At 41.9% G+C, this 16,080-nt stretch overlaps 2 protein-coding genes and 1 long non-coding RNA gene across 3 annotated transcripts; all 3 read right to left on the bottom strand.

Moving 5' to 3' along the window:
• Nucleotides 1-3,923: 3,923 nt before the first annotated feature.
• On the bottom strand, nucleotides 3,924-4,595 carry LOC109482341. Its single transcript, XR_002140944.1, has 2 exons — nucleotides 4,426-4,595; nucleotides 3,924-4,105 (listed from the first exon to the last, which is right to left on the bottom strand). It is a non-coding gene; the product is annotated as an uncharacterized LOC109482341 (long non-coding RNA).
• An 866-nt stretch (nucleotides 4,596-5,461) lies between these two features.
• On the bottom strand, nucleotides 5,462-7,011 carry LOC109482474 (serine/threonine-protein kinase PLK3-like). The gene is made up of 2 exons (XM_019785195.1): nucleotides 6,295-7,011; nucleotides 5,462-5,723 (listed from the first exon to the last, which is right to left on the bottom strand). Exons 1-2 carry the CDS (start codon nucleotides 7,008-7,010, stop codon nucleotides 5,462-5,464), a joined length of 978 nt encoding a protein of 325 aa, XP_019640754.1. The 5' UTR covers nucleotide 7,011.
• A 1,201-nt stretch (nucleotides 7,012-8,212) lies between these two features.
• Nucleotides 8,213-14,659, bottom strand: LOC109482271. The gene is made up of 6 exons (XM_019784959.1): nucleotides 14,398-14,659; nucleotides 12,136-12,337; nucleotides 11,450-11,580; nucleotides 9,790-9,931; nucleotides 9,037-9,129; nucleotides 8,213-8,409 (listed from the first exon to the last, which is right to left on the bottom strand). The coding sequence occupies exons 1-6, from the start codon at nucleotides 14,497-14,499 to the stop codon at nucleotides 8,213-8,215; spliced, it is 867 nt and encodes a 288-aa protein (XP_019640518.1). The 5' UTR covers nucleotides 14,500-14,659.
• Nucleotides 14,660-16,080: the final 1,421 nt, after the last annotated feature.

The following is a 16,080-nucleotide window of genomic DNA, read 5'->3' as shown; positions in this document are numbered from 1 at the left end:
CGTCTGCGGGCATGCCCGTGTTGATGCACGAATGTGTATTTTTGCCGTTGCTGCTTTCGCGGTCAATGTAATATTGCAGACGCACCCCTACAATTACGAGGCGAATTGGAATGGTCCAGAAAAACGCGTTGTTTGGAATAGCAGTGGGGGGGTGGAACTTCATGCAGATACGGGGTAGTTTTGATAAGTGGTTCCAGATGTTTTTGCCCATGGTTAAGAGATGCCAAGTTTTTTGGAAGATGTTCGCAGCCAAAACGCATTCTTCCGTACGTCGCATTTCTGTGTAATTTCGCATGTGGTGTGGCATTATGTCCGGGATGATGCACGTCTTTTTATTTTTACCGTAGCTGTTTTGATATTGGAGTAAATGGTTATTTTCGAAACATCCCCATGTCGTTGAAATGTTGTCGTCCGTTTATGTCACCGGTAGTAAGTCGCGGCGGGGCTGATGGGGACGGAAATGTGGGGTGGTCAGAGGTCAACATTAGGAAATGTTAATACCGATGACGTAATCCTATCGATTTCAAACTGGTCGGGTGTGGCGACCTAGTGGCGGCGTGTATTTAGTCACGTAGCAACTGGCCGGTCGTCCTAGCAACGACACATGGCCAATATTTTTGGGTTGCGCCGCTCCATAGTGTTAGTGGAGCAGCTCTTTGTAAACATGGACAATATTTTTGAGCAACCCATCAATGTGTTCTGCCTCGTGGTCGGATGTGGTCTGGGGCTGGTAAACCGCACATACATGTACTAGTAGATCGGGTAATTTTATGATTTGCTAGTTGTAAAGGCGTCGTGTAGTATGAGCCGGTATATGAAGAAGTAGCCTGTGTTACACAATCATGCTTTCGGCCGGATTGATGTGCAACTGTTACTAATTGCAGGGACTGCGCTAATGCCGACCAGTCGCGCTGTCCTGATACACCGCGAATGTGCGAGTGTTCCCTGTAGACAGTCCCGGGAGTCATTTTTTTCGCACATTCCAGGAGCCAAACCAAAATACGTTCATGAACCGAGTCCAAAAAACCGAAACGTGAAAATCGGATGATCGGACCTGATGTACCTTTCTCTTTCTGTAGATTGTACACACAATACACACATCTTTAGATAATCTGGCCATGGCAGGTAAAAAAAAAGTAACCCTGAATCATACTAGATTAGCGTAAATGCATGTTTATGCGTTCAAAACAAGAAAAGAATTTGTTTCCCGGTATTAATCTCTTGAAACACGGCGCTGAATATTGACGCAAAAATATTTCGGGCATCGCGCGCCCTTCCCCGTTGTTTAGACTGTATGCAAATCCCGCGTCACGTGTCGGCATTTCGCATCTCTGATTGGTTGTTGCGTCTTAAGATGACTGAGCCGACGCGCGTTTAAACAATTTTCTTTGTTCGATTTATCACACTTCACAGAGAATTGTCGCCAATGGCTACTTCTTTTTGTTGCAATATATAATACTTCACGGAGAATTGTCACCTATGGCTTCTTGTTTTTATCTTTTCTCACTGACATCAAAAATTGTAGTAATCAGATACAAAAATCGAAAGGCACAGTACTGCAGTCTGGAATTGTCAAACCATTTTTTCTTGCCTAGAAACAAGTGTTGGTTTATGTATACTTCAACAAACACATTCTGGACACAATACTATTGCTAGAAGTTCGCACACATCCCAGGCGGAGGATCCTACTCAGAAACTATTCAGACACAAAAGCTCAGGTGAACTTAAAGGCTATAAACCTTTGTGTAGTTTCCTACACATTATTTGTTCAATGTACCGTTTTTGTAAAAAAAATTAAAGTATGTTTACCTTTTTTCCTTGAAAATAATACCATATCTTTTTACAACTTACATCATTTGTAACACATCTGAACAATACTATCGAATCTAAAATTCACTCCACCAGCCATCTAAGAAGAACACTGGAAAAGGTAAGAAAGGCTATGAAAAAGTGCTATCTGCACTTCATATGTGATCTACTGTGCCAGAAATACAGTGGGCTGGGAAACTCCCTCAGGACTGTTCGCAAGTGGTTAATAGTGCAATAAGTATTTAGGTGCAATATGCTAGCATGCCATTGTCTAACTGTATTATACTTGTTAGAATTTTTAAGCATTGTTGAGGTTTAAACTGTCTGACGCACTCCAACTATAAGTTTACCTTGCGCCCCCTGGGTAATTAAACCCAGAGAAGGGGTCGTCCTAGGCATTTTTAACATATTCGTCTTGTGTAAGTTTGTCTCAAAATTGCAATAAAGATGATTTTAACCCCCTCAGAGTTTTATTATAATTATTGTTGAGCACTGTGAAAAGTTTTCATAGTCCATGATATTGTTGGCACTGTCTGGGATGTTCATGTAAACAAGGGTCTACAGTAAGTGTGTTCCCTTCCATTATATTTTACGGTCTAACACTTGAATGAAAAAATATGCCATTCACATTATGATAGAAACAAAACTACTATACGAGGCCATACATTTACTACTCATTTAGTATGAAGGGCATATATATTCAGTAGTGTAGAGAAATTCATAGGCAGTGTTGGGCTATGATAAATGTAGCTACATGTACCTGTATTTCATATACTACAATAAAAGTTAAGAGATAATTCATAAAGAGTTTTGTAGAAAAGGAAGCACATGAGAAAGTAAGAATTCTATAATGGTTTGCATTTGCCTTTTAATTAAAGGTGTTAATGAAATTCCAATTCTACCTCACAGATGCATGTCACACTGTCTTTAAATCCCATCTTATCAATTTTTTAAAAATACTAATGAACAATCAACCACACATAAATAAATATGAACACATGAAAGACATACGTGAATAGTTTCATCAAGTTTGTAAGTCACTGAATAAAGAGACTCTTTTTCATAAACAAGTGTTTTATTTAGCCGATGTTTTGGTGACTGTTACCTTCCTCAGGGCAATACTGCCTAGTTCACATTGCACAGCACAGCATTATTGTAGATACAGTTCCCTATAACCATGTAGATGTGTAAATATTTTACATTTGGTAACGCATCCAGAGCAGCGACATCTGGGCAATGTGAACCAGTAAGAATACCCGAAGGGAGATGACAGACAGTCACCGAAACATCATCTGAATAAAACACATGGTTGAGTAAAACGAGCCCCTTTATCCAATAGAAAGACATGATATCAAAGATCCTATGCTATACTACAGGTCTTCGCTGTCATACTTTCTCCAGTTCTTTTTTGGGCGGCAGGACTGCCTCCTCCTCCCCTTCCATAAAGTCATCCAAGTCGTAGATGACTTTAACAATGAGAGAACAGCTGGGACAGGTGGCGACCTCCTCACCATTCATCAGGTCCTCTTTGGTGATCTCAAACCTGTCACCACACGGACACGGGTAGTAATACGTCTCCTCGTCTTCATCATACTCAAAGTCTTCTATCTCAACCTCGTCGTGAAAGACCGCCATTCTGGGTGTTACAGTCCTGACGGAAGTTATGCTGTATGTATGAAATAAAGACTAAGCTTTAACTTAATGTATTTGTTTGTCTTGTCCTTTAGTTTGTTGTCCTTTTAGCATTACAACCTTCTTGGTTTGTCTTGTGAGATACTTGTTATGTAAGATGGTTGCTCGTCTTGTCTTTTCCTTGGTTTGTTCTCCTTATAACCTTCTTGGTTGTTTTGTGCGATACTTGTTATGTGAGATGTTTGTCTTGTGTTGTCCTTGGTTTGTTGAAGTTACAGAAGATTTATTTTCTTGTCTTGTCCCTGGTTTGTTCTCCTTATAACCTCCTTGGTTGTTTTGTGAGATACTTGTTATGTGAGATGTTTGTTTGTCTTGTGTTGTCCTTGGTTTGTTGAAGTTACATAAGATTTTTTTTCTTGTCTTGTCTTGTCCCTGGTTTGTTCTCCTTATAACCTCCTTGGTTTGTTGAAGTTATGTAAGATTCTTGTCTTGTCCTTGATTTTCTTTCGTTATAACCTCCTTGGTTTGTTGAAGTTACATAAGATGTTTGTTGTCTTGTCTTTATTTTCTCCTTATATCCTCCTTGGTTTGTTGACGAAGATTAATACTGATGAAGATTGCTGTGAGATGATTACTCACAGCACTTCAGACTGCCAAGCCGCACCTTTAAGTATATAACAGACAAAAGGGACAAGGTGAAAAAGACTTTCTGGGATAGTTCAAAATATCAAGACATTTTGTAGGAGAGTATATTTTGTCCAGTATCAAAACTCACGTATGGCTTAAAGTTACCAACAGACATTATAACTGGACGGAACAGTGCTGGTCAAAAGCAGCGCTAGCATGATACAACTTTAAATAGAGAAAAACTGAAACGTGTATTACAGTAAAATACCAGTGGGGTAAACGGTAGAAAGTCGCACTACATGTATGCCCCCCCTCCCCACGTAAGCTTATTCTCGCTTTGTATCTCTCAACTCTTACCTTGATCCAAGCAGCTTGCTCTGGTGAGGACAGATTATCCGACTGCGCTATCCGACTTGTCTTCTTGAGAAACCCAGTAATTCAGTGTTTGTTGCCGAACTGCGAAAGCCGTAGACTCAAGATTGCACAATCTCCACTAACACGTACGGCATGCATGGCAGTCACTTCCGGTTGTAGTTTAAAGGTCAAAGGTCAAAATGTATCTCTGCCTGATAACTTACATCACGTCGCATGCTGATACACACAATCTTCTTCAAGTTCTTGACGGAAATATATATATAATATATATAAAAGATGGACAAATTTACACAAAATTTCTGCACCCGGATTTCAGAACCTGCTCGAAAATAGTTCTTTCGAGAAGCAAATACTCGTAATGCATTTCATTGTTTAGCTACACATACCAAGGACGTTCAACACAAGGTGTTTTGCACATACACAATAGTCCGGAAAGTTCTAAGGCAATGTTGAGTACAACTTACCACCAAAAGCGCGTCTTCCTGGGCGGAATTTTACCAGAGTATTTCCCCTCCTTCCCGTGTACACTCGCCATCTTACAACGGCGAGTTTCACATGCAGGTGCCACCTGTTAATCATGAGCAAAATTGGCAGAAAACAAGCATCGCTCATGCAACATATCTACGATGATCTCATTATGGTGGCATGGAGCATTATTTGTCGATGGTCGATGTAATACCATGGAATAAATTACTTAAACACGTGCACGCCCAACGTGTACCCCTCCACCATGCATTCATACGTGTTAGTAGGCATGGTTTGTAAATACATACTAGCAGTGCGTAAAAAGCGGTGCCTATTAGTTTGCTGCAGTACTGCAGCACTATTACAGTAGTGCTGCACTAATGTAAGTGATTAATAGGGGTCGCTTTTGATCCATGCATTGCGTTTATGACGAAAAACTTTTTTAAATATATGTGAAGATATGGTCATGCCAGTAGTAGTAAAAGAGTTAACCAGAAAACAACGTTTCTTTGGATTAAAATGTTGTTTATTGTCTAAAAATGGCTGCGTGTTTTCAACGTCCGAATAGTTCCGCCCAGTAGTCTAAGTAAAACGGTGCACGGCGAAACGCGTATCTCTTTGCGACAGATCTGTCGTGTTTGTGTACTTCCTTGTCAACTAGAAAACCTTGTCTTAAAAAGTCATGGCTGAGTATTGTGTCACAAGAAGGCCTATCTTCGGGCTGCTCCTCCAAGAGTTGCAGAAGAAGCTCCCTGACTGCTACAGCGTCGAATTTGCTCGTGGTCTTCCGAATGGTGTAGAGGCGGCGAACTTTTCTGTCAACATGAAACAAGGGTAGGCGTTCCGATTGTATTGAACACATACGATAATATATTTACATACGTACCATGTACCACTCAAGTTGGGCAAATTTGGAAATTTCTCCTTCAATTTCAAAGCACCAAATTTAAAGCTCCTAATTTTGTTTCCAATATCAAAAATTTTTCATGAACAAAACAACAGGATATTAGGTCATAAATAACACTTCGCAGTTTGCCAATAAAAGTAGTCAAGACTAATCAATTTCTGAAGGGCTGCTACATCCAAATTCCAGTCCTAATTTGTGAACCAAGAAAATATTGAACAAAGTCAATTCTCTTTCTGTATTTTTGTGCATCAATAGATCTAATTTTCCTTTCAAAACTTTTGTATGGACTACTTTTACATGCAATATAGCATTGGGCGCAGGGAGGAGCTGTTCGATGTTCCAAAATGTTGGTAAAATCTTGTATATGATTACAACATCTTCTGAAGCAAGACAACCTACCTACAGAAAGAACTGATATTTTACAATGTATGTTGACTGAGGACATTAAAGACAGTAAGATTCTGAAATCCCGAATTTACCTGTGATAATTTCTGCTCTTGAGGTTTCGTTCCGGAAATGCGACGAATCCAGCGTACATCCAGAATAGCACACAGCCCAGTGCCCAGACGTCTGCGGCCGGCGTGTACCGGGGTTCCACCAGCACCTCCGGCGGCACGTACCCGGGACTCCCCCACACAGACTCCCACACCGCCCGACGACCGGGGCTGACGATAGCCAGTCCGAAATCCGTGATTTTCACATCCAGACTCTCCGTAAGCAAAATGTTCTGCGGTTTCAAATCCCGGTGTATGATACACTGTTCGTGAAGGTACTGACAACCTTCTACCAACTGCCCGAAGATGTCCCGTATTTTCCGACTATCCATGTATCTCTTCTCTTGTTTCAGTTGCTCCACGTAAGAATACAAAGACCCCATCTCGCAGTACTCCAAGCAGATGTAAAACTGGCCGTGAGAAGTCTCCGCCCAGTCCAACATTCTCACAATCCTGTCGTGTCGTAGAAAGCTATGGATCTGGATTTCCATTCCCAGTCTTTGGAGTTGCCTGGGGTTGCGTGGCTCGGCGACTTTGACCGCGTACAAGGCACCGCCTCCTCCCCCGGTGACCGAGTAGACTCTTCCAAAACCGCCCTGTCCTATTAATTTGATTACTCCAGCCAATCCTGGGACGCCACTGTCACAGCTAGGCTCCACGTCGTTGTTTTTCCTGGTGATGCACTTCAGACAGTTGAACATTTTGCTGAGCTGACACCGAGTCGTGTGGCGTGGAGTGTGTTGTACATAGAAACGTACCGTATTCGAGAACAAGTTCTTATGCTCTAGAACGTTTAATAATTTGTAGAGTGAAGCATTATGTGAATACACCCAGGAAACTGATTTCTGTAAAGATATAGAGCAAATTCGTAAAAGGCCCCATCATAGAGTTACCTTACACTTAATCTCCCAGCAGACATTGGGATAGTAACATTTCCTAACTGAACTTTTTAAATAGTCCACATCTTCATCTTTTGAGTATCATAGATATATATTACGTAATGTGCAGTATGTAACGGCAACATATCACAATTATTAACTTTTAAACTTCAAAAGTGCATTATTCTCCATTTTAGGGCAACTTTAACATGACAAACAAAACAAAATTCAACTCATTCAACTATACATGTATTGATAACAAAATTCAAATACATTGCAATAATAATCGCTCTCCATCCATATTTTTGCGAACTTAATACTGTCAAGTCACGAAGGCTGATAAACAAGAAATACTGGGGTGATTTCTAAAACTGCTGTTTGAGGAGGTACATTTGAACAGAAAAATCACCTCGTGTGTTCTAAGTTGCAAGTTTTTCTGTCTTTTGGTCCAATCGGCTGGATAGTAACGTTACACTAACTACAACATTACTCTTTTCTCTCACGAATAGATAACTTTATCGTCCCATTGCCTTAATTAACATCGGTGTAGCATGGTTGGCCCTAGGACAGCATATGTTCCCTCTAATGTACAGTCCATGAGAATCTGTTAAAGCTTGAATGAAATAGATAATGAACACAACGTCGTGCTCTCATTGGCATCAAGATATCATTCACTGCATCGGGTTTTCTAGCCTGGGTGGGTACTACTGTATCCACATTAGTTACTCCGCTGCGCTCCCCCAAAAATATTTTTACTCCGTTGCGTTCCCCCCAAATATTTTTACTCCGCTCCGTCACCCCCCCCCAAATGTTTCTCGCTGCGCTTCACCGAAACATTTAAATTTTTTCTCCACACTCTCCCACAAAACAAAACAAAATCAAATATTTTTACTCCCCTGCGCCCCCGCCCCCAAAATATTTTTACTCCGCAGCGCTCCCCGAAAACATTTTTGAGGAGCGCGGCAGAGTAACAATTACTGATGCTATCCAGTCTTCGGTTTTTCTTTTCAAGAATGTTTTTTTCCCTACAAAATATCGGCAATGTCTTCCATCTTACAGTCCACCAGGATCTGATAGAGTTTTCCGACCGTGGCGTCCGGCCGTTTGTGCCAGTCCGACAGCAGCTTCTCCGCAGGGTTGGTCCGGGCCTTGTTGTGCTCCCAGAGCTGGGCGGTTTGCGGCAGGACGCCTATTCTTTCCGCTACCAACTTCCAGTCTTTACCTGGGGAGTGGATACCTAAAAGTAATTACCTCCGAGTGCGAAGGTGTTGTTTTCGGTGTGTTTGTGTGTGCGTTTGCTTCTGCATCCGTATGAATGCAGTAGAGTGATAGAAATAGAGGGGGGGTGTTTTCGGTGTGTTTGTGCGCGTTTGCATGTGTGTCCGTAGGTATTTTTGAATGCAGTAGAGTGTCAGGAAGAGAGGAGGAGATTTTGTAACCGCAGACTGACGGGAAGGTCGAGTTGGAGGCCAAAATGGTCTCCCCATGCTGGGAGGAAGTGAACGATGCAAAGTTTATCTCAGATTCTGTCTTGCAGTTACCTGATTCATGTATATTTATACCGGCTGTTGCCTTATGGAAACTAGCAGGGAAAATATACGCATGTACAATCATCAAGATACGTCGATGAAGGTAAGATCTTGACATCCAGGTAATAAAATGCGCCAAAAACAGTTACTCAAGCAACATGTACATGGATATGATTTTGGAAGAGGTCAGACGTTTCATGTAGCATCCCGAACTATCTTTCGTCAGTGACACTGATCAAAATCATCAAGAATTTCTCAATAAAACTAGAACTTTACAGCTCGCATGTTAGAATTCTTGTTGTACTACTAACTACCCTGACCTGCGGATCTGGTGATGTTGAGTTCCGTAGTAAGCCGTAACCGCACGTCTCGGGGCAGGTCTTTAATCGGCAGGGTATCCGCTAACTTCGGACCTGGGCGATGGAGAGGGAATAACAGAAATGAAGCTGAATAATTCATCTTCTTCTTCAAGTACATGTCAAAACTTCATTAAGTTGAAGACTCATGACATGGGGGGGGGGTGAGTGAGGGGTGGTCGCTTTCTTGTTAAGTTTGTATGGCGTGAGTAAGAGGACGGGGAAACCCAGCTCCTCAATGGGCAGGGGCGCTACTCCCTGTCCGCCACCCTGCAGGTGGGTAGCGGTGAGTACCCGTATTGTGAATGGGAGACTAAAGGTTATTTAGGGCAGATCATACTGGCAGCGTTGAACAAAACAACTTAATGATTATCGAAACTTTTCGTATCTTGTTTGGATGCAAATCAGCACTTAACAAACTGCAGTACTCCTTTTCGTGGTAGGAGGCACTGCGTGTAGAAAATCATTGAAGGTCTAAGTCATGCAAATTTCGCCTCTTTGGGGGAGTGGGGGAGGGGGGCGTCCTGCCTTCGCCCCAAAACGTTTTTGCCATTCTTATTGTACTTATGACATTCAATGTATTGTATTTGAAGTAGACTCCAGGACGATAAGGTACTGCATATTCTGAATGGAGATTTGTGACAAACAAACAAACAAACAAACAAACAAACAAACAAACAAACAAACAAACAAACAAACTGACAAACAGACACACACCTGTCGTTCCCTTGGGCAGGTGTGCCCTGAGCGTGTCGGCCACGTCGTCCCTGTCCACCTCCCTAGCGGCGCGCGCGACCCGCCTGATGGGGACATTCTGACACGCCACGATCAGCCGCAACACGGGGTACGACCCGTTCTGCTGCGAGAAACAACAACAAAAATCACTTATATTACTTGCAAAAATGCATGTATTTCAAAAGAGAGACTCCATTTTAGTTTCTTTAGAAGGATTTGTTAATTTTGTTACAACTTATTGTAATGTGAAATCCATTATGTCACAAAATGGGGAATACTACTAGTACATAATAACCTTAGTAAATAGGAGAACCCGTTTGCAAACCGTTCTGGAGTTTTATCTATTTCCTTTCTTACATCACCTGTATGTTTTTCCCTCATATTTCTTTTACTGTATCATTTTCTTAAAAAGGCAATGAAAATTGGAAAAAAGGCTTCAATTTACATCTTGATGCCATCTATTTTATTTTGTGTTCAGGCAATGATATCTTGAGAAAACGTATTCGTCGGCGCAGATTGTACGTACCCTATCCTATAACTGACTCTGGGCGACAGTACACCTTCCCGGACTGATTAATCTGTACACCTGGGGTCCGCGCGGACCCCAGAACAGTTTTTTGCTAATTTTTAGAAATTATCAACATGCTACCAGCTCAATTGTTTTGCAAACTGATGTGGGAACCTCTGTGTCCACATTGCATACAAAAATCATACATTTTGAACTTTTTCTATTTTTTGGTGAAGAAAAGAAGACAAGAAGAAATACCCGATTTTTAAACCCATGTCAGACTGAAGGGGCTTTTGAGGCCCAACTTTGATCTCAGATAGCGGCTAAACGGCTTGCGCTAGAAGTATCAAATTTGGAGACCTTTCCTAAAATGTCTCTGGAAAAAAGTTCATATTAGTTTAATACTAGTAAGTTGATGTTTTTTTGTGTTGCCATGGCAACGGGTTTCTAGCAGGCAGTTTTTTTGAAAATAGAAGTAATTTTGGTTTAAACATAAAAATTTTCTGAGTTTTATATTAAATTACACTTCTTTTCCAACATTAATAACATCTTACATAATTAAATATAAGTTAAATCATTTAATATGCATAGAATATGCTAATTTGATGACGTCATTGGTCAAAATCCAATATGGCGGACTATATTATCAGCTCTGATGTCATATGACGTCATAATTACACCAAAGTTATTAAAATTTAATTCTATTACTACACCATTCTCTAAAAACTTGGTAGACATACGACGAGTGCATAAAAACATATAAAAACGGAAATAAGGTTATGTATAAGAACGCCATTGTATCCATTATGATCGAAAGCCGGCTGGGGTCCGCGCGGACCCCAAAAGAAAATCAGATATAATTTTTTTATAAATGGTAGAAACGGAGTTTTCTGCACTGTATTGAGAGAAAACTTTGTGGGTGACAATTACCTAAAATTTCAGAAAAAAATCTTTAGAAACAAAAAAGATATTACAGAATATATAGTGCTGGGGTCCGCGCGGACCCCAGGTGTACTGTTTAGGGTTAAGGGTTAAAAAGTATGGGCAGAAAGTCCGGAGCAAACGCCCAGAGGGACGACTGCGAGATGTCAGTTAGCTTGAGGAATGGAACCACTCTATACTTTATCGACTTACCGTCTCCAGGTTTTTCCTCTCCTCCCCCTCGAAAGGCAGTTTCTCCACCAGTCTGTACCACTGTGAGGGGGTGAAGTCTGCCAGGGACGACAGCTTGTTGCGCAGGTGCGGAGACAGAAACGTCGGCTTTTCTGGAAGAACGGCTCAGGGTTTTATTTCATCAGAAAAAAAAAACAGCACTGCACGAAATCAGCTTTAAGCACAGCTTTAAGCGTACTGAAACGAAACCTTTACGTATGTAACGTATGGTACGGTGCATCTCTAAGTATCTCTCTCTCTTTGTCTCTCTCTCTCTGTCTCTCTCTCTATGTCTCTCTCTGTCTCTGCCTGTCTCTCTCTCCGTCTCTCTCTGTCTCTCTCTCTCTCAGCTGTCTCTGTTTCTCTGCCTGTCTGTCTCTCTGTCTCTGTCCCTCTCTCTCTCTCTGTCTCTTCGACTCTCTCTCTCTATCTTTCTCTCTGGTAGCAGTCCAGAACACCTTCCCACATAACATCTGCTTGAAGACAGGATGTAGGTATTTTCTTCTTACACATCCGGCAATATTTTTCACCTACTAACGGAGCTTCTGACTGGAGTACTGCTTCTCGCCGCTATATGTAGCCAATGTAGGGGGCGCTTTTGCGACGAAAAAACAATCCCAAACTTGGCTAAGTTTGTACCCCCCCTCGTCCCGGTTTTTTTTACTTACCGCCATTCTTGGATGAAGCGGACTCCCTGAGCCCTTCTTCCCTTAACGGACGGGCGAGCTCGGGTTGTTTCTTCTCCAAGACGTTGACGAAGGCTTCAAACGCCTCCGGTCCCTTCTGAGGCAGGATCTTGAGGAACCTGGTGGCGCGGTCTGTCGGAGTCTGGCCGGCTAGAACCTCCGCCTCCTCGCTCTGGTCAAAAACCTGTGTGTGGATGTCGGTACAAAATGTCACGGAAAGGGCACACAATTAGAAATTCCTCCAAATAATGATTGTAAAAGCTTATTCCCATCCTATAGTACTATAGTAAAACACTCAAGATTGTATATTAGGTAGGTTAGCCTTACGAAATACAATAGTACCACTACAGTACCAGTAGACTGATGTCATACTTTGTACGCTGTACAATTGTTGTGCAATAAAATTATTACTATCCCCTCAGTGTAGTATCATTGTATATTTTGTAACGGCCCTTTTAATTTTCCCTGCAAATTCATATTGTAAAAACTGTAACAACACACTAGGAGCTTTGCAGAGCTGGAGAACATGGTCTCCAGAACACTCCCGAACTCCCCCCAATCATGGTTAGAAAAAGGTCGGTTGATTGTGGTTGGCTGGTGTTCGGCACGGTTTGCTAGCTAGTGTTTGGGTGCGCCAGCTAAATGTTTCAAAATGTTAAAAACATTCGGGCGTGGACGCGAGTTTGGGTCATAGTTTGGGACACGGCTAGTTGGTGGCTGGAAGTAGGTCAGCTGTGTTTGGGAGTCAAATTTGACTGAAATTTAACTCAAATTCGACACGATTTGTACAAGAAATGTAGGTCCTGAATGTGTGTCACGGTCTCAAAGGGTCGTTCATTCGTGTTCAGACGGATTAAGTAGACAGGTGGTAAAGTAAACATCTTCTCTCAGGTGTAAAGAACAAACCCTTAAACACCGCCAACACCTCATCGGGCCAGTGAATGCAGCAATAGCAACGTCCACAATGCGGGCAATCGAGAAAGATAACACGGCACAGTTTTCCCTCACAATACGGGTTACTCTAACGTGGTGCCTCCTACACACGCCACAGCGCACGCCAAAAGCCAGGTCTTAAAAGATCGACACAGTCAAAACACTTAAAACATACATGTAGTGTACACGCCTCTAATACATTAAAATGCTTGCTTCTGAAAGAATACAAGCCTATATTGAACAAAATGGTAGTCCAGTATTTTAAGTGTGTTTTTGCGGCATTTACGTAGACAAGGTGATTACAAAGGTACACCATTACTAAATTGGCGTACTAAATCGTAGTAAATGCCACAAAAAACTAATCTCCAAGCAGATCCTACGGTGGCCAATTGGATACTGCCTAAATGTCTTCAGAGGTCAGATTTTCAGTACAGAAATTCTTTTTCAAAAACGTATATAAGATGCTGTATTTCTTTTGTATGTATAGTTTGTGTTTCTATGTCTGTACCGTTGTTTTCTATGGGTGAAATACCTGAAATAAAGACATTTATTCTTGCCACCGTAGAATCTGCTTGGAGATTAATAAAACATGTAATACACTGACTTACAAGGTTTGGATTGGAGCCAAACTTGAGAACTAACCAGGCGCAGTACCGTTGTGTCTACTGCAGACGTTAGTTGCGTGCAAACAGGACAAGTTCTTTGCTTACTCGGCAACAAAAACACTTGGTAGTATTTAACAAGACGGAGGTAAACAGTGTGCGCACAAATTTGCGGCACACAATTTATCGAGTGTGTGGACGCAGTGATATTTATACCGGCAACCATGGCGTTTTCTCAACAATATCACTGTTACTACGTATATTCTTAGTCTTGTTAGCGCAACTTAAACAGCGTGTTTACATTTCTCGTGAATAATTACTGATTGATACAGGAAACATGACTTAATTCGTCTACAGTAAGGCAGTCATATATAACATTCTTTAGGCTTTGCATCCAAGACGATCCACTCTGTATGTTTTAATGGCAAAAGCAAAACGACAGAAACAAAAAGTGATTAAAAGTGGTTGACTATCATTAAATCATATACATGCGTTATGCCGGCATATTGTATCGACAATGGAACCAAAACAAACTTTAATTTTGCTGTCACCAACTGCAGACAATGATCTAAGACATTGTATAGTCTTTTCCGTTGAATTTTGTACCACATATCTACGATCATTACAAGAATGAAAGTACGATCGTAGGACGTTGTACGACTGTAGGACGACGTGTGACGACAAGTTGTACGGAAATTAAGAACCTTACCGCCAACATCTGCACCAGTACCCTGGTGGTCTGCATGTCCCGGACCAGTTGGCGGTGGTACCTCCGCAGCAGTAACTTGTGCAGATCTTTCATCTCAGTCATCGTGACACGCACACGGCAATCATACTTGTACCCGATCCAGGTAGACCGTCCGAAGCTGGCCGGGGACACACTCGGTCAAACCTGCGTCCGGCTTGACCCACTGAGTCCCTCACCTTTTAACCCACTGCGTCACCTTTCACCCTTTTGAGTTTTGGTGTAGTTAGACTTGTCCACCGCTAGGGGGTGCGCGCACTACATGTACACCGCGCGGTTCGGTCAAAATCTGTTGATGAAATCCAAACGCATTAAAGGTGATATTTATACACAAAGGATAAAGTTAAGATCAAATATCATGGAGGAATTGTTGTTCAGTTGTGATTTTATATCATGTTGCAGCCCCTGAAAGGTGTGAAAAAGTCCAGGTCAGAAAATATTTGAACAGAGGTGTGCCTTGATGCGTGTGTATATGCACAGTAAAGGGTAGCCTTCCCCGCCTTTCGTAAAGTATACATTTGGTGTGGGGTTTGGGGAAGCCTTGTTGTTCACACCGCGCGGCTAGAGGTAGCCTGTTTACTCAGTCAGCGCGGAGGGTTTCTTTTATGAGTCCACACAATGCCATGCTATCGGTCATTCCCGCCCGCGTCACCGTTGGCATGGCAACCAGGTGTTCTAGCAACGTTTATACTTCAAATAGCCATGAAACGTGCAGGTTTGGAGCAGGAACAAAGGGTGTCCTGTGGCGAAGGTTTCATTCTGTTTGCACGAGGAAAATACAGTTGTTTGCGGCATTTTATTGGGGGAACTAATGAGGTCAAAGGTGTTCTTTTTAATCATATAAACTCAACACTTGGCTAAGCTAGCCTCCTTCACAGACTTTTAGCAGGGCTGCATTTGCTTCTATGAGCAGAGCAGCTAGAGTGGTTTCTTTTTAATGAGAAAGCCTTTTTTTATCCCAACATGTCATGACTGGACATGTTGACGGCACACTCAAGTTATATCAACTTATTTTATGCAGTCACAAACACATAGGACTAATACAGAACAGGACAATGCTCATTTTCAGCGAGGAAAGTCGTGTAAAGTGCCTTTCCCAAGGGCAGAAGATCAGTGGCATATCAGGACTCAAACCCAGGACCTCTTGGTTCCGAGTCGAGTACTCTGCCGCTACGCCACACAACCCCACTTGGGAGGGCCTTGCTCGCAGAAGCTTACTCCTTAACTTAAAAAAGTCACATATCAGCGCTCACCCAAAAATAAAAAATGTCATCGCTCCAATACCTGTATAAGGCTATGGCTAATAAATCTTTATAACATCACAGGGGCCATATAATTGGGCAAACATACAAAATAAAGCATACCGAAGTCAAGTGCGTCATACAAATCACCCTTTATTGTACACTTATCTTCAACAACCTTACACTAGTGTGCCATGCACAGAGTTAATACGATGCTTACATGAGGGTCTTCCTGAAATCGAAAACTGTGTGCATTTACATACCTGTACAGTTTCTATTCTGTACAGTCAGTTTCTAAGGCCACAACGATTCAAATTTCTTTTGGTAATCAGATTTAGAAAGGAAAATCAGAGAGTAAACAGAGCTTGAGAGAAAATTTTTTACCACACACGCATACAGTACATAG

The sequence above is a fragment of the Branchiostoma belcheri genome, unplaced genomic scaffold (assembly GCF_001625305.1).
Source record: "Branchiostoma belcheri isolate BF01 breed outbred unplaced genomic scaffold, Haploidv18h27 scaffold6, whole genome shotgun sequence".
Lineage (NCBI taxonomy): Eukaryota > Metazoa > Chordata > Leptocardii > Amphioxiformes > Branchiostomatidae > Branchiostoma > Branchiostoma belcheri.
The sequence above is the reverse complement of the archived record's forward strand: the minus strand, read 5'-3'. Positions and strand labels throughout refer to the sequence as shown.